Source organism: Mugil cephalus, chromosome 2 (assembly GCF_022458985.1).
Source record: "Mugil cephalus isolate CIBA_MC_2020 chromosome 2, CIBA_Mcephalus_1.1, whole genome shotgun sequence".
NCBI classification, from domain to species: Eukaryota; Metazoa; Chordata; class Actinopteri; order Mugiliformes; family Mugilidae; genus Mugil; species Mugil cephalus.
In genome coordinates, this window is record NC_061771.1 from 7,525,555 (window position 1) to 7,545,004 (window position 19,450).

At 41.0% G+C, this 19,450-nt stretch overlaps 1 protein-coding gene across 1 annotated transcript in view; it reads left to right on the top strand.

Annotated features, from left to right (window-relative positions):
* cnnm2b (cyclin and CBS domain divalent metal cation transport mediator 2b) overlaps window positions 1-19,450 on the top strand; it is a 39,385-nt gene that overhangs the window by 9,883 nt on the left and 10,052 nt on the right. The window contains exons 2-3 of the mRNA XM_047577690.1: window positions 17,076-17,219; window positions 19,057-19,194. Coding sequence (XP_047433646.1) covers window positions 17,076-17,219; window positions 19,057-19,194 — 282 coding nt within the window. The remainder of the gene's footprint in view (window positions 1-17,075; window positions 17,220-19,056; window positions 19,195-19,450) is intronic.

A 19,450-nucleotide genomic window follows, 5' to 3' on the forward strand; every position in this document is an offset into this window, starting at 1 on the left:
CACAAAACGTCTTAAACATGGAACGGCTGTAATTTTTTTTTTACCTTTCTAATCATGCATCCTTTTCCCCTCACAGTAAGTTAGGGTTAGGGTTACAGTTAGTATGTGTGTGTGTGTATTTTCACTAACATACATATTGCAGGTACTTAAATGAACTTGCTTTGATAATGTTGCTGAAATGAAAGTATAATTAGACTGATATACTAGTAAGTATTAAAGATCAAGCTAGATAACACTGAGACTAACATGCTATTATATATTATATGATTATTGAGTCATTCATACGTAATGAGATTGAGTGTAATGCGTCTAATTATTTGCATTGAGATTACTATTAACCCGTTAACTAATCGCTTCATAATGGCAGTGTATTTAAAGCTGCTGTTTGTTTGCAGTGACTTATCAGAAGAGTTACGGATGGATTTTATGTGAAGGGATTTCTAATTTCAGCTAATCTATGTAAATATCTGCAGTTTTAAAGTAACAAGCCACTAAAGATGATCAGATACATGTAGTAGACAGAACTGCAATAGAGGAATAGTGGTAGGAGGAATACTTAGCTACCTCGAAACTGTCCTGAAGTACTTGAGTAAATATACCCACTATAGTACTGTAGTTACATTACATTCCTTGACTGTTTCTATGTGTGTGTGTGTATATGTATGTATATATATGTGCATACATAAATATATATATGCACAGCTATATCTTTAGTTAGTAGATGTCTGACTGTGACTTGAGCAAAAAGAAAAATAAGGGCCTTTCAGGCTGTGCCTCAGAGAGGGACAGAAAGCTCTGCAGCTTGGTCAGCCTAGTAACCAGGCTCAGTGCAGCACACTCAGGGAAGCAGAGCCACTTGCTTGTGCAGCAAGTCCCATCCCCCTCCTCCCACATTCCCTCTCTCCCTCTTCTCTCTATATTGTCCTCTTGCCCATTTCCCTCAGTGTTATAAATTACAAACGACACAAACCTCCAGGCCTAATGCCCTGCTGTGGACGCCTTCCAAGCTGCACTTTTTGGAGAGCCAAGAGGCTGGCTTCATTGATAACACCGGGCACACTGTCCGTCTCTCCATTTACTGGCAAGAGGAAAAGCCCAAGACGGGGCCTTCACAGGCCCGAAAGACACCAGCGCTTTTTTACAATCAGCTGATGGAGCCTACTTTTCTCAGCCTTCAGCAGTGGTAGTGTTTTATTTGGGCCGGACATGTGAATCACATCAATAATGAAAAGACTGAACGTTGAGACTTTACAGGGTGCCTCATAGTTTAATTATTTATGAAACATCATGGATTCTGGAGTCTGTGCAAAAGTAATCAAAGTCATTGTGGAGGGCATTTGGAAAATTCTCACGCTGCTGTTTCCGTGTCGGAGAAATTGGCATCCGTTAGCATTTATTAGCAAACGCCAATGGGCCGTGAAGCGTCATACTCAAAAGTGCATGTCACCATTTCATGGCCTCACTCTGCAAAAGTGATGTTAAAGGGGAACTCCAGCCTAGAACAATCAACAGTTTTAACAGTAACTAAGTCGCATGACAGCTTTAAGTGTTTTTATATTAATGGTTATATAATACCAACCACTTATTGCACTTAAATGATATTGGTTGTACAGAACATAACCTGGTTTTGCAGGCAACAGGTTGTTGTTGGTTCCTGTTTTCCCTTTCCACATTTAAAAGGCCCTACATTTCCTACATTTCAATCACTTGTTACACAAGCGTAATCATTGAAAAACGGTGTTCTCAGGTCTTTTATTTTAGTTACAACGCATCTGTATGTAGAGGCCACGCAGATTGAAACCAGATATGGTGTCTGCCTTTGTGGCTTTCTTGTATAGGCACAGATGCATTTTTAGGTCACTCAGTTCTCTTGATATGCCTGCAATGGACCTTTTCCCTCTCTGGATTCTCCCAACGAACGAACAGCAAGGGAGGGAACTGCTAGTAGAGCCCCACTATGGGTTGCAGGCCCCAGCCACTGCTCCAGCTGACCCTCCGGACCCAGATTCAGCTTGTTAGCATTAACAGCCACCCTCCAGCTTGAATTATTATTCCTGTCCTCTTTTATCTGTCGCAGATGACTGTTTTTATATTTGCATAGTACTTAACGTGATTTAGGAGACGACTGTCATTGTTTGCTGGATTTTTCTTAGGAGATAAGGCTTGTAACAAATTTAAAGCTATATGAGGTTTATGAGTAACAATTAATCATTAATGAGCATGGACCTAAAGTTGAGAGAAAGAGCTTTTATTGCCTCTCGTGTGTGAACAAATTGTCTGAGTGGAATAATTTTAGATCATTTCCTGGAAATGCACGTGGTGCTGAGTGACAGTCTTTGCTCAGAGCTGTTAATATCTTTCTGTGATAAAGTTTCCAGTATTTTAACTAACACAAATTGAATGGGTCAGTTAGTAAGACTGTTTAAAAATACTCTAACACAATCTAAAAGTAACTCAAATTGCCACAGTAATGTGAGGAAATAACATCTATCGCAATATCTCAATCTATCGTTTTTTCAGCAATATCAACTGAAGTTAACATTTTAATCCATCCAGAACCCACCTGCACTCCCTGTCACTTACTAATACCACTTGGTACCACATGGTGTACCACATAGCAAGCCAGTGTAGAGTAATCTACCCCCAGTATAGTCCAAGAGTGGCCCTGAGAGTGTACAGTATATTTCTTTAGTACTTTCTATGATCGTACCTCTTGTTAGTCATGTTAAAGGACCAGTAGTCCATGAATAAAACAGTAAGCAGAAAGGCGGCTGAAGCTTTTGGCAAGTGACTTTGTAGAGCAGGGCAGACGGGAGAGCCAGCTGGGTGGTTTTTGTTTTTAGCTTAGCACAGGGTCCCTGTCCTCTTCGGAGGCTTGTCTCCCACAACAAACCAAGACCACATACAGTTAGGCTCAGAAATATTTGGACAGTGACACAATCTTTACGATTTGGGCTTTGAGAATCATTTGCAGCCAATGACTGTCTGAAGTCTGGAACCCGTGGTCATCACCAAACGCTGGGTTTCCTCCTTTGTGATTCGTTGCCAGGCCTTTACTGCAGCTGTCTTCAGTTGTTGCTCCTTTGTGGCTCTTTCTGTCTTCAGTTTTGTCTCAAGTAAGTGAAAGTCATGCTCGACCAAGTTGGGATCTTCTTAGCCTTAAAAAACCCGCCTTGGTTGCTTTTGCATTGTCCATTGGTGCTGTGAAGCATCTCCCAATAAACTTTGCTGCATTTGACCGAATTTAAGTGAATAGAATATATCCCTGTACGCTTCAGAATTCATCCAGTTGCTTCTGTCACATCATCAATAAATACAAGTGACCCAGTGCCGTTAGAAGCCCTGCATCATACTGCCTCCACCATGTTTTATAGAAGATGTGGTGTGCTTTCGACTATTAGCTGTTCCAAACCTTCTGCATACTTTCTTCTCCCCATCATTCTGGGCTGGTGTCTTCTGGAGTTATTTTTTTTTTTTACAAAGTCTAATCTGGCCTTTCTACTTCTGAGGCTGATGAATAGTTTGCACCTTGTGGTGAACCCTCTGTATTTACTCTCGCATAGTCTCACAGTTTTTCTTCACATAGAAAGGATCCTGAGATCATCCTCTACTGTTGTCTTGAGTAGACGTCCAGGCCTTTTAGACTTCCCAAGGTCACCAATGTGCTCTTTTTTTTCTCAGAATGTACCAAACTAATGATTTGGCCACTCCTAACGTTTCAACCACCTTTCCGATGGATTTCATCTTTTTTTCCAGCCTAATGATACTCTGTTATATTTTCATTGAGATCTCCTTCAACCACATGTCCTGGGTTCACAGCAACTGCTTCTAAATGCAAATGCCACACCTGGAATCAACTCCCAGACCTTTCACCTGCTTAAACGATGAAGGATTAACTAGGGAAAAGCCTTTGCAGCCAATGAAATAGCTTTTGAGTCAACTGTCCAATTACTTTTGGTTGCTTGAAAAAAGAGGCGACTACATGTTGAAGAGCTTTAATTCCTAAACCATTCCTCCAATTTGGATACAACTGAGAGTCTGCACTTTAAGTCCATATTAATTATATAACTGTATCTTTAACATGTTTTGGTGAACAGTTCATAGAACAAAACTTGTGTCAGAGTCCAAATATATGTGGATCTTTATATACTGTGTACTTTATCCAGGAAATCACTGTGCATGCTGGTTATTGCACTGTCAGCTTTAACTATTTGTTAACAGATTTAAACAGTCATAGTTTGTTGTTGCTACCTCAAGTTATTTTCTTGGATTTTGTACCCTTATTATAGATGATAGCAGAGATCATTAGCCCCCACGCGTGAGTTCAGCAATTCTACTGTTGTGTTTGGGAAGTCCCGTTTGTCTGTTGATACTAATGTTACAGCTGTTGTTGAATATCCCACTCCCACCACTAGGCGTGCTCTCTGCTTCTTAGGAATGTTAGGATACTATCAATGGTTTTGCAGCTACTTCACCGCTGCAGTCCATCCTCTAACTGCTCTGTCCAGCCCAAATGTTGCTATTAAGTTGGCGCTGGAGCTGTTTTGTTGCAGGCGAAACCCAGTTTGCTACTTTTTGCCACTGAAAAGGTTTAGTTGCTGTTTTGTCGGTTGTAGTCTTTATCGACTAACCATGTGTGTTCCTCTCTCTCACATATACAGTCACAATCAGCATCTTATGTGACGGGCTCTGTTGGTGCAAGATTACAATCTGGAAATCTGCCCCCCAAAAAAGGTCTAAAAATATGTTGTCAGTATGGCACTTTGTTTAGATTATGTATATGATGTATACAAACTAATATGGTGTGTTATGGACCAGAGCATTTCTGCGTATGTGTCGGGCCGGGACAACTTCCTTGTTCTTTTTAAGCTTTAGCCCTAGTGAGCTGTGTTGCAACCCATGGACACATACACAGACATGTATTATCATTATCTGAACTACTAATGTAGCGTTTTTTACATATTAATGTTTCCCTTTAAGTTATGATATTAAAGGTGACTTCAGGATTTGACTGGGATTCTTTTCATGTGATTTAGCTAAAAGTAGTGAACTATGTGCTGGTTCCGTGTGGATGCAACACAGAAAACATTAGAGTTTGGGACATTCTTTCAGCTTCCATGTTTTCCTCCACATTCTCAAAGCTTATTGAGTACTTAGCTCATTCTAGCTTTAAGGATTTTGCCTTGGCTAATTGTTTTTATGGAGGCATTAATTATGAGTTTTAAAGCTCCAAGTACTCTGTGCCAAAAATGTTTTTTTTTTTTTTTTCAGGTAATCATTTGGCGTTCTGTGTCACAAATGATGAGTGCATCATATAATCTAGCTGCAGTACTGATACGTGATATGATATTGTTGGTAATGATGGCATAGCAGGCATAATAGTAAAGATTATGTGAGTGAGATTTTTATATGTTTAGCACCTTTTATGAAGTCTGAGTAATTCAAAGTGCTTTACAGGTTTACAGGCAATTAAAAGAAAGTTCAAGTTCATTAGTGATGGTTATGGAGCAGATTGATATAAATCACAAATACAATAAAAAACAACAACATTTAAATAATAAGCGGTGAAATTAAACTAATGCAGAAATGTAATAAACTGCAGTTCCAGTCTGACTATCCAGTTTCATGCAGTTTTTTTTTCTTTTTTTTTTTTGGTTGAAACATACCCCCCAGTGAAATCCTAATCCTGATGGTGTGTTATCAGACTCATATTCTAATATGAGCTGAGTGTACCTGCACCATGTTAGAGTCAGTCATGATGGTGACGACCATAGTCACCACACTGAGCTTCAAACCACTCTTCGTGACACGGGTGGTGATGTACCTTAGTGATAGTCCTTCTTTACATAGAGTGGATTAAAAGACTAATAGACCAGCATCATAGTTCATAGGTTTGAAGCGCGTTAGACAAGTGGCAGGCTAAGGAGTGCTTTAAACACTGAACACATTTTAAAATAGAAACAGACAACCGCTGTGTGAACTAATCATAAGGTGTGATGTGTTCTCATGCTTTCAGTCCTAGAATAAAGTCCTGAGATATTTTTTCACGGGAGAAAATACAGCTAGTCTGCAGCTGTGTACGTCTAACACATTTATTCAGGTCCTTGGCGAGAAAAGAGAAAATAGCTCTGCTTACATTTATTTTTTTGAAACACCCTCAGTTCTCGTCATCGTGTGTGACGTGCTCACCATTCAGCAGTTGCAACATTCGCATAACAGAGAAGCAGCACCTGACCACAGGCCCATTCATGTATCCCCACTGGTTTCCCATTGATGCCTCTCCTTATGACTGAGGCCCAAAGGAATCTCCACCCAGGGGACCTTTCAACAACAAACGCAGCCAGCTACGACAGCAAGCTGCTTCTCTGAATGAACAACAATGTCATTCCAGCAGTGTGTGAGTGAGCGGCTGTACTGTATGTGTGTAGTCAAACACCGCTGGCTAGTAGCAGCAGTGATCTTGTGATCAAGGCCCCTTAATGATGGTTAGGAGCTGGAAGCGGACTTAACTTCTCTGCATTAGCTCCATTAGTCCATATCAGACCACCTGTATTGTTTGACCCGAAGGCCAGCGAAGGGAAAGGGACCAAAACCTCAGCGACTGAACAAACACTGGTTGTGTGTTGATACATGGAAACCGTTTTAAGGTGCACTGTAGTGAAGGTGGGCAGGCAGACACCAGGCAGAGGACTGTGTCTGTGACCACTGAACCACCCCGCCTCACAATTGTTTGTGACCATCACGATAAACCTTTGGAAAGGAAGTTGTATTGATCTATCAGACCATTTTAGTCTCTGTGTGCACATACAATTTAATCCTTTGTCTGCGTCTCACTCATCTGTAAAGGTCAGTGTCCCTATAGTGTATCTATCTATTTGTCAGTTAGAAAGCAGAGCGCTGTGGAGGTAAGGATCTGTTTCCTCATCATGATGAGAAACACTCTGCATAAATTAGATCGTAGTAGTTATCAGTGCTGTCTTGGCACACCTCAAACTTTTATTGTCAAGGTGGACTGATTGCTGACTCTCAACGACCCTCAGTATTTAGTTCAAACACTGTTTCTCACAGCTTCCCCTACATACAAGGCAAATGAAGAACAGATGCTTCAGCCTCAGAAAGACTTAATGAATCCATTACATTACTCACACTTTGGTATCACTAAATTACCCAGGCCTCACCTGCGGTTCTCTGTTTATCCATTCTCTTGAACAGGAATAAAAAGTGCCATGGACGTTTTATGAGGTATGCCTGAGACAATTAGAGAGAGACTGTTGTTATGTCTCATTCTCTGTAGTGCTGTCTCAATAAGGAACACAATTACTGCTTTAGGGATACCAGTCAAGTGCAGAGGTTGAGATTATAGGGTCAACCTGTACGTGTGAGAAGATTCATATAAATTTCATTTTTATGAAACATACCTGTTTTAAAAGTCATTTAAGCTACTACACAGCTGCCTACGCAATCAGACGTTCTTTTTCAACGTGAAAGCAATTAGAAAATCAGATCTCAACAAGTAGATCGCAACAGATAAGATAAACATTGTCAACTGCTACAAGTGAGTGTCCTCTTATTTGCTGTAGCCTGTTTCTCAAATGTTTCAGCATGCCATAGCAAACGACGTAGTTTGTCGATTTAATTTGTAGTTGACAAGAAAAACATATATTCGTGTTTGCAGGAATGTAAGTGTGTAAATGGTTGTGGAATATCTGCTCATGTTTAGGCTGTAGAAAGCCGTCGCTCTGTTCCTGCTATAATCTGGTTAAAAGTTTTGATCAGTGTTGGCATGAAGAACGTTAAAATTGTTTATTTATTGGTTTAAAATATACAGAAACAATTCAGATTAATTAAACATTTCCGTTAATATGCCAGTTTAGCCAAGTTGGCTAATTTTCATATGCAGTCTGTTAATGACATGAGCTCTAAAATAATTAAAAAACAGTACAATACATTACAGCAAATGCAATAAAATACAAATACACTACAGTTTCAGAGCAAATGATCACACACTTGAGCATCTCTCAACCATGATTTTAAATTTCTTTTAAAAGAAAGGTAGTGTCATGCTCCCTGAGCTGCACTGGAAGAATATTCTGTCACTGCAAAGGCTGTTTGACCAAAAGCAGAGGAGCCGAGCCATACAGGATCCTAAGAATAAGACAGGCATCTTTGAGTTTAACACAATTATCCCAGCCCAGTAGGCTGTGGTTTTTAATGCTGTAACAATGGTGATGAGCATTTGTCTTCCTGTCCAGTACTTTCAGAGCCTGATGGTACTAACTGTACAGATGAGTTGTACAAGAGGCTTGTGCCCAGTTAGTCACACAGTATGACAGATGTGACTTGATAATGGCTTTAAAATGCAGTTCTGCTGCTTTTGTTGTTGTGAGTATCTGATGTAACGGAAATTCAACAAGTGAAACTTTAATTATTATTATTATTATTATTATTATTATTATTATTATTATTTAAAATGTAAGATCAACATCAGGTGTTACGGTATCCATTGACCTCATAGTAAAAATCATGCATACTGTTTTCTTAGTATTTAGATGCAGACGTGAGTTTTTCCGCCATTGGACAACCGGGGTCATCACTGCCGTTAACTTGTTTTGGCTGCTGTATGAACATAAATGACCATGTCATTTCTGTAAAGACTAAACAGCAGTGGTCTCAGTATAGATCCTTGGGGGACACCAAAGGGCAGAGAATAGCTCACCGTTTGCGCTTACTCTCTGAGTTCTACCTTCAGAACAAGACTTCATGTCAAGACTTCGTAGGTGCAAAGTTGTACCGAGAAAGGTGAGACAGACACCATGCTCCACAGTGTCAAAGGCTTTTAGATTTCTTTAGAAGCTTAGATTTAATATTCTCCAGGAGAAAGCATATTGCAGTCTCTGTTGAATGGTTCGATCTAAAACCAAACTGCATGGTGTGCAATCTGAAGGAGATGGTATTAAGGCAACTTATCAGTTGCTCTGCTATATGTTTCTCTGCTACTTTGCGCAAAACAGGTAATATTCTACTTGGCCTGTGATTTGCTACTTCAGGGAGTTTACCTGCTTTGTATATAGGGGTTATTATAGCTTCCTTCCATGCTCCTAGAAATACATCTTTATTATAGTATCTATTAATAGTTGATATAGGCTCAGACAAGCATTCATTGAATGTTTTTTTGTTGTTATTGTTGTTATCCACTTAGGTTCATCAGGGGAATCAGGACACGCTGCCAGGTCAATTTCTGCTCTATAAAGTTTACATAAGATCAGTTAAAGTGCACATGATTAAAAAGAAAATGCGATTAATTTGAATTCATTCAATTTCTAAAAGCCTCTTTCAAGCAGCAGCTAAGCGAGCAACCAATTAAGGATTAATTTATTACCTTATTTATATTAATATTTGGAATGCCGCAGCAGACATTTCATCTATCAGTTTTATCTATTGTACTCATGGAGAAAATACAAGGACTTACACACACAATCACACAATCACGCAGACAGACACACATTCCATTTATGTCTCCAGATAATACAGGCCCGGCCACAGTATGAGACCAATTTATTGCGTGTGTATTCAGTCTCAGTGTTTATGTAAATCTAGAAGCTGTAAATAGTTGACATGTTACTACCCACACCAGGGTGAAGTTTTTGTCCATGTCAGTGGAAAAATGGGTCAGACTTGCTGGAAACTTTGTTCACTGGAGGTAGATTTAGAAGAGAGATCTTGCAACGGGTTCCCATCACCCTGACGTTGCACTATATTTGTCAGTGCTCAAATATTTGGAAAAATAGAGGGAGAACAAGACAGGGAGGGGGGCAGTGATGAGTGTCTACAACAGATACTGACCCCTCATACTCCCACCCCAACTCTCTGAGCCTTACGGGCCTATTTATAGGGGAAAATTGCGCTATGGAAAAATATGACAAAGCTGCATTCCATAAATAAGCTGGGAATGGTGGAAAAGAGCACGCGGCTTAGTCTCTGAAGGCCTGACTAGAGGTTCTCAGGCTTGACTTTGGAGTATGGATGGATGGAAGTATGGATGGATGGATTGACGTTTTGTCTCGCTGCAGCCATCAAGTGCTGGAGTGCTTTTTAATTCTCGGTCGAGTTTATCACTGGTGATTGACGCTTTGGCACACTGGATAATACATTTTTGTGTTCGGTGATTTATGCTTTGAACTGTTTCTCATCTCCTGGTTCTCATTTCTGTTGCTACATTTATCATCCTATATTAAATCCTCCGGTATTTTCAAGTATTCCTCACTCGAAATGTTTACATTTCATAAAATACAAAATATACATAATGGTGCAATTCTTGAATAGTAATAATATTTGAATCCATGCTTGTGGTTTGGCTTAAATAATAATGTCGCTTGTTATTTGGCCAATTTATTCTCATCGGGTATAAAACGTGCTATTGACAATTGTGCTATTTCAAGGTCGTTGGTGCCAACCACTGGATGTCTGGTATTCTGAACAACAGTTCAACAGTTGTCATGTGGATATCCAATCACTGTTGAAGGTAGTTGTTGTCAGTCAAAGCAATACATTTGATCTGTTGACAGACCAAATTCACTTTGCAGCCTTGAGCTGTCTCCACTTTGTGAGGCATCTAGGGCACCCTTGCATACCAAGAGGCAGAGACTTGTAGTTCTTCTGAGAACCAATGATGTCACTGGATCCCGTAAGAAAAACACATTAGAAAAACAGTAGCTGTCGTTGTTGTTCACACTATATTTCTTTAATATGGAGGTGAGGGCGGATCCTTTGCTGTGCATCGCCATTCTTGCAGAGTTTTAAACAACAACTGAAAAACCGAACTGTCTCCTCGGTGAGATTAAGCACTTCCTGGTACTGTATCTCTGCTGCTGTGTTGTTACGGGAAACAAAATAATCCTCTGTGTGTGTTTGTGTTTGTATGTCCTGTCTTTCACCCAATTACAAGTGTAAAGACCAACTTTCTCAGCAATGTGTTGAAAATCAGCCACTTAATGATTAAGTGTTTTAGTTTTTAATAGGCTCCTTAATGGATGAAAGTGAAAGTGAATTGACCCTGTTGTGTGCAGTGTGCCTGTGTGCTGGACTACCCAGCATGCATTCAGCCTCAGCCCAGCTAGACAGCCCCAGATGTCAGGCAGCAGTGGTGGGTTATAGGACCCTAGACGACTGGTCTTCACAAGGACACGCTCTCCTCGGGGCCTGCTGCCAAGTTCCAGGCTCTAGAGGGTCCAGAGGTTCAGCCTCTTCTCTCTACCTCCAGTCCCTGGTCGCACAACCCACTGCCTTAACAGCAGCTAAGGAGCTATGAATAAGCAGTCTGTCATTGTCTAGTAATATATTTATGGAAGACAGAAGCTTTTTTCCCTGTCACTCTTGTGGTATTTTGTCTTTGTGGGAAACTGGAAAGTATGCAGTCATCTTGTGCGACAGCGAGACAAAACGGTTTGGAGTGGCACTGCTGTGTGAGTGCGTTTTTGAGTATGTGTATGTTACATTGAAAGAGGTGAAAATAGACGTCTTTACACTGAAATAAAGCCAAACAGCTGGAGTTCTTGTTAGTTATAGGTTAATGTGCTATCATGTTACTGGGCCGGCCGGCCCACTTAATATCAATCTATCAGTTATGATAGGTATGTGGCCCTTAAACTAAATGCACATACAGTATATTTCTATCATACTACGAAAACAGCTATAATGCTTGTAACTCTCGTCTGATCAAATTAACTTTGCACACATCAAAATTTGTTGTTCTTTTGGAAGTTTTTTGCTCAGACAAACGTGTCTGTCTAATTAATGCAATATGCTGTAATGGTAACATTGAGTTTTACTGTGTGAACCTCAGCTTAATTGATCGTCTTGTGTACTATAGTGTGACAAGCACCAGTGCATTGCATTGTTCATCTGCTGACTGGCAAACTGACCAGCGTCCTACATAAACAAAAGAATATTGGAATTGGTGGAATATGAGGCTGTATTAAGCAGCAGTCCTTTGATTTTGATGATGGTGTCAACTTATACATTTGCACAAAGTGGCATAGTTAACATGCTCATGTTCCGCAGGTAATGGTTTGCATAGTCGCCATCTTGGTTTAATGTGTTATCAGTATCATGCAGGAATTTTGTTATAAACTAAATTAGACCTGACAAGGGCCAAGACTACCAAAACTATCTCAAGGAGCCGAGATGAACATGAACGTCTGCACCGCATGTCAAAACAATCCATCTGATTAGTTAGATTAGAAGGTAGAAGATAGAGATATCTTTTTCAACTAAAAATAGAAATCTCATTGTTGCACTATATAAAACCTCAGCAGATCACCAGGCGACCGTTTGGATTTATCTGCAAATCTGGAGACAATTTTGTTCAAATCTATTGAAGGGTAAAATGTTTAACCAGATAAGTGAAAAACTGGACCTCTGGGTGGCTGTAGAGGAACATGTATAGGAATCAGCAAAGATTGCATTTACAGTCAGCTCCACATATATTTGGACACAGACACAAGTTTTGTTATATTAGCTGTTTATGTTCAAGATACAATTATACAATCAGTATGGGCTGAGAGTATAAAGCGTTAGGAATTAAAACTCTTTGATATGAAGCCACCTCTTTTTCAAGGGACTCAAAAGCTGTTTCATAGGCTGCACGGGCCATTCCCTCATTAATCCTTCATTATTTAAGCAGGTAAAAGGTTTTTAGCTGATTACAGGTGTGGCATTTGCATTTAGAAGCCGTGATTGTGTTGCTGTGAACCCACAACATGCAGCCAAAGGAGATCACCACCCTTAGGCTGAAAAAAATACAAAATTCACCAGAGAGGTAGTTGAAATGTTAGGAGCGGCCAAATCATCAGTTTGTTACATTCTGTGAAAAAAAGGAGCACGGTGGTGACAATTGGGAAGTCTAAAAGGCCTGGACGTCTAGTGAAGACAACAGTAGTGGATGATCTCAGGATCCTTTCTATGTGAGGAAAACTCCTTCACTACATCCACCCAAGTGAAGAGCACTCTCCAGAGAGTAGGTCTATCAGTATCTAAGTCTACAATAAACAGACAGATGGGAACCCGTTGGCAGACTTTGTGAGTTAATACAGAGGGTTCACCACAAGGTGCAAACTATTTATCAGTCTCAGAAATAGAAAGGCCAGATAAGATAAGACCAGAAAAAAAAACAAAAAAAAACACAAAAACAAAAAAAAAACATCAGAAGACACCAACACAGTTCTAGGACAGCGTTATTTGGACAGATGACACTAAGATCAGCCTGTACCAGAATGATGAGTAGAACAAAGTATGCAGAAGGTTGGGAACAGCTGACAGTCCAAAGCACACCACATCTTCTAAAAAACATGGTGGAAGCAGTGTAATGCATGGGCATGCAGGGCTTCTACTTAACACAAAACTTAAGGCAGAAAGACCCACAAACAGGCAATAACTGAAGACAGTAGCAGTAAAGGCCTGGCAAATAATCACGAAGGAGGAAACCCAGTGTTTGGTGATGACCCCAGGTTCCAGATTTCAGACAGTCATTGGCTACAAACGATTCTCAACAATACTTAAAAAATTATCATTTTATCCATGGTAATTTGTCCAATTACTTTAGAGCCTCTGAAATAAGGAGACTTTGTTTAAAAATGGTTGTTATTCCTTAACGTTTCATAGGATATGTTTGTTTAACAACTTGAATTAAACCTAAAAGTCTGCTCTTCTATTTCATCTCAGTCCTTTCGTTTCAAATCCAATGTGGTGGCATGGAGAGCCCAAATCATGAAGATTGTGTCACTGTCCAAATATTTCTGTATACCCATGGGGAACACGAATGATCCTCTGTGTACTGATTAGGATTCATTGCCCAGGGACAACTGGATTTATTGTGTTTCTTAAAAAACCATTTGAAGAAACCGATCTTGCCCTGTTGTCGTAATTTCAGCTATGTTGTTTTGGGATAGTCCTTGACCTCAATGACGGAACCTTCAAAGAACCTTCAAAGACATAGAGGATGTCAGATAAATAAAGTTGACCACTTGTTAGTGTGGACTGAAAAAATCCAGGGCCATATATTAAATTGAAGGCGCACCATTCACTGGTTGTTGAGAAATTCCACTGTAGAACAAACCAATCAAGCAGCCACACTGCACTGCCTTCCCCGGAGCTGTGATTTTTAGTGTGGAAAAATATTATCTCAGAACATTTCGTCGGCGAAACACATAGGCTCGTGCCTTCCATATAAAACACGCAGAATAATATAAAGGAAACACTGGGTGTATGATTTCCCCTTTGCCCTCTGTTCCATGGAATTTGTGAAATTTCTGTCTCCTTACATTGCAGCCCGTGGGACAGACTCTAGAGTAAACACTATTTAACTTTGCATAAACATGATTTTCTCTGTCATTTCCACTGACTGGATTCCCCTTCAGTTTCATCCTGTTTGTCATACTTGTTTTAAGTGATTGACCTGCACTGCCTCTGTTAAAGCTCTCACAATAGGGTCGTCTCTAATAGCTAACCCCAAGTCACGTCCTCAGTCGAAGGAGGTGGTAGAAAGGTGTTCTCGGTGTGGACAAACATCCTGATGGGGTTAGTTCACTCTTGTCAAACAGGCGACTTGCACTGTTAAAGTGAGTGTGTTTAGTGTGTGTGTGTGTGCGCATGGCTTTTAGAAGAGCAGGGCTGATTGTGTTGGATCTCCTCTGTCCTCCACCGCTATCAGTCGGTCTATGTGAAGGTCAGAGGTCGGGCCTAGTTCTGTGCCACAGAGGTGACGTTAACAGTCATTCCAGTGGGTTGTTCCTGTGATGAAGCTCAACCACTCTCCCAGCGAGAAGAGAGAATGGTGGCAAGAATATGTTAAGTTGAATGCTGCATCCTCTCAAATCACATTTTTGTTGGGTTGCAGGTATTATGTCGAGGTGTGCTCATCAGTGCAGTTTTCTGACGGCGTATTAACAGCAATGTCTGTGTCTGTGAAGGTTCTCAGTCATCCCGGTTGTAGTAGATCCCAAATAACAAGCTGAAACTAAGGCAATTGGGTCTGTTTTTGACCTCAAAGCTGATTGTAACACAAAGTCTATTTGGCAGCCTGTCCATTTTAATGACATAACATGGCTAAGTGTAACATAGCCATTATTATGTTTTCACGATTATTTTGTCAAACAGATAATGTCTTAAAAAGTTTGACATTCTGCAAAGCGCACTTTCTTGCCAAAGATTAGACCAGCCACCGCGCTCTCATATGGTGCTGTAGCCCAACTTTGAAAAACTGCAGTTCCTCGAATGGCCACTTGAGTCTGTCTCCAAGAGCGATTCAATCCATAAACACCTCCATGTTAAAATGTTGTTGCAAAGTTGTAGCAGAAATGAACATGTTTACAGCCTGGTCGTGCTTCACATCTGCCCGTTTTTCAATTACCTGGAGTCAAGCATCGCCAAGAGGACGAGATCCAGAGCATTCAAGCTGAGCTTCATAGCCAGGGATCCCAGGCTGATGTAACGGAGGATTCATCCATCGTCATATACAGTCTGTAGCTACAACCAGCAGACTATTGGCTTATCCTGCCATCAAGTCTGAAAGCGGATTTCTGTGTTCACTTCATTTCAGTTATTCCTCTGTGATGTGTCTTGAAAGGTGACATGTTTTTGACTAGAAACCCAATGTCCATGTGCTGGATTTATAATTCTGACATGGGCCGAGTGGTTGCTGTGAAAGAGGAGTGAGCATTGATCTGTTTCACTGTGCTGTGCTGGCCACTCCAGTTCCCTCCCCAAGCAGTTTAGAGTAATTGCATGCTCAAGGACTTCTGAGGCCTGATTGCTTTAACCCGTGAGGCTCCATTTGTGTTTGTCCCAGTTAATCCAACCCCCGAGAGAGAGAAAGAGAAAGAGAGGGATAGGAAGAGACAGCAATATGCTAAAGATGTCACTGACATCTTATTAGAAAGAGGATGACTCTTGGACCAGTAAAACATGTGCGCTGCCTTTTGCAGACTCCTTGTATGTGTGGATTTCTGTGTTTACATTATTAATACCTCTCTTTGGGGTTCTAACCCTGCCAGCCTATTAGGTGAAACCTGAGTATATTTGTTGAAAGCATCAATTCTGCGTCTGACGCTCGCAGCGTTCCCACATTCAGACTCTGGGGCTCTGCACATCAGTGTGCTGTGAGGAAGCAGCGGGCTGCAGTGCTATAAAACACTCTCTGGGCCTGTGCTCGCCTGCACCAAAGCGGCCAGCGTTAGCCGAAACATCACCTGAGCGCAGACTTCGGTGATGTGCTCCGACGTTCTCCGAAAATAAACACACGTGCATGCACACGCACACACAAGCCCGCTGACGTCCTCCATTTTTTTTTTTTTACACCCAGGTGTATCTGCATGCAAACGGCCCATTCTGAGACAATCTGATCACACAGCGGAGGTTCGCCCGGTCTGTTCCTTTGCTCGGTGAGAATATCGCTGGGGCGGAATGGAAACTTCATTTTGCAGGGGCTAATATTAGCCTGGGCCTCTGGAAAATTCCTTTTAAATGATCACAAGCTGAGAAAAGGCAAAGAATTTGTTTAGTGTTTTGCCTGACAGTCTCCTCTGCATACACGGCAGTTTGTTTCTATTTTCTTTTTTTCTTTTTTTTTTAGTTTTTTTTTTTTTCAGATGGTACAGCACACAGGAGGGTCCTGGGAACACAGATGTGGAGGCAAGGAGGGCCAAAGGGGCTCATATGATGAAATTTAGGACCGTTTGACTGTCAGTCCTGTCTGTGTCTTTGGCTGGAGGAACTTTTTCCTGGCACTGTTAATACTTGAACACTTGAACTCCTGCGTCCCCGGTGATTTATCCGACACGAGAACAGTCACTCTGTGTCACCTGCCCCTTTGCGTGATTTGGGCTGCGGTGCTGCTTTCTGCAGCTCGAGTGGCACGACACCGGCCACACCATTTGACATTTGTTGTTCTTTTCTGACAGCGGAAAAAAAAAAAAGCGTCCCACGCGCTCACTGCTTGACTCATATTTAACTTTCTTTATCATTATATGACCATAACTTTTATGACCTGTTTGTGTGCCTGTGTCTGTATGTTTTGCTAGGAAAATCCCACCTGGCCATAGTTCAGAGGGTGAACAATGAGGGTGAGGGAGACCCCTTCTACGAGGTTCTGGGTATCGTCACCCTGGAGGACGTTATTGAAGAAATCATCAAGTCAGAGATCCTGGACGAGACTGACTTGTACAGTAGGTTCTCCTCTTGGAGTTTATGTTCCTTAGACTTTAACAAAGGTGCCAACGCATCCGTGTAACTAAACAAATCTCCCTCAGCACTGCAGAGAATTTGTAGCATCTTTCAACTCATTGTTCAGGTATAATGCCTCAAACTTTCAGTTTGCAGTGATAAAGCCACAGCATACCCAAAGTAAACCCAGTCATTAATGTTCGGGTTGCTTCTTGGCTGAGCTGGTGTAAAATGCTGCTTTGAATGTCATGCATTTGGAGTATTTTTTAATTGTTTATTTTAATTAGGGAAGTTTAGAGGTGTTGCACCAATTCTGATTCAGAATCAGCTTTAAATCACAGAATGATCCAAATTCTGATTTGGGATTATCCAAAAAAAAAAAAAAAGTCAAGGACTTGTGGAGTTTCTTGAAGAGATATCGCCACTCATCCAAGTAGCTTTGACCCTTCAGAAATCTCTCCATTCCTCACCACTATTTTAGAACTTGTATAAGTGGTGAAACCTGTTCAAGAAACACTACAAGTCCAGTTGCTTGTTTTTTGGGGGGAATATACCATGGCCTCTATGACTGAGAACATTCGCAGACGTCTCCTTCCTTAACAGCTAAATGTTCAGCAGCTATACTGCCTATCAACTGGTTCATACAAACATTTCAACAGTACATGTCCTCTCTATAGTGCATTTTAACTGATTCAGTTTGAGGACGTTTTAACTGGTATTTTTTGCTAAGTGAATGGAAATTCCCTTGTTCGTCTTGTGCACCAAATCCTACAAGATTTTGCCATTTTTTTTAAAAAAGTGACCCATTTTCCATCAATGCAGAAACAATTTAGTTCACTTCCTACTTAGTTAAGCAAATGGCAATGCTTTTAAAACGGTAACTTTGGAGCCATCTGTGTTGTTGCACCTCTTAGCGCTATCATCAAGGGCCTAGACCCATATTCCTAAAGATTCTGAGAATCCTCTCAGAGAGTTCCTAACTTAACCTAAAAACTCCCAGCGAGGAGTCTTTGTTTAGGAGTAATTCCAGGACATTGTCAGAGACCAAGGAGCAAGGAATAGACAGAAACTCTTATCTCAGTCAGGAGGTGTGGTTGACCCCGTTGCTAGGTACCATTTCAAAAGGTGTGACTGGTTGATCCTAAAAGCTAGATATTTATTTTATTTTATTTTTTTGGTGATAATGGGCATAGAATGGGCGTCAAATCAATAGACTTAATCATACAATCTTAGACTATGTCATTAAAATAATATTTTACATAAAAGAAAATCTCTGTTAAATAAATAGTAAGCTATACTATAAAATATACATTCAATTATCCTACAAAATGTGGCCCACTTGCACAGTATTCACATGCTGAATGCTGCTTACATTCATGTACCATGCTGGTCATTTTTGCACTTCATCCATTTGGTATTAATGGGGGTAAAATGGCTCCGCTTTCATAAATTTCTGTGATTGCTAACTAGACGGATTCCTGCACGATCCAATCTGTAGCGTTTAATTCATTCACTGTCATTCAGTGTTTGGAGAACACCTCTATCTGCCTCTTCTTTCTGCCATTGTCTCCTCCGCTTAAGAAACTCCTAATACATATGGCTTTGAGTAATTCTAAGAATGTGGGAACAACGTAGCCCCCTATCGTTCTTCTTTAGTTCTGAGAAAAACGCTACCTTTCCCCGAAGAAGCAACAAGCTTTGGGTAACTCAAGTTTAGTCACTCTATGACCCCGGGCGATTAGCTCAGTTTCTTCGGAGCGTCATCGACTGACCTTTTCCTGTTGCAGAAAAAAGTTTCAGGTTGTGTCTCACCCCTGACTTTTCATTTTCCCTCCTCAGCTGACAACAAGACGAAGAAGAAAATCACCCATCGGGAAAGGAAGCAGGATTTTTCGGCCTTCAAGCTTACTGACAATGAAATGAAGGTTAAAATATCACCTCAGCTTCTGCTGGCTACCCTGCGTTTCCTAGCAACAGGCAAGTGGGCTGCGTTGCTGCTTGACTTCCCCCAGTGTGCCCTCAGCCCCTCACTGTGGGGAAAGTGTGTGTGCAAGCTGTTTGTGTGTGCGTGTGCCCGTATGGGCTTTGAGTGTGTTGGGCAAGTGGGTGTAGGGAGGAGAAGGCGGAGGAGCAGCGAGTATGTGTGTAGAATGAGTATCTGTTGTGTGTGTGTGAGGGAATGAGTTGTGTGAGGACTCACAACAAGCGTGTTGGTATGCATGTGTGTACGTGT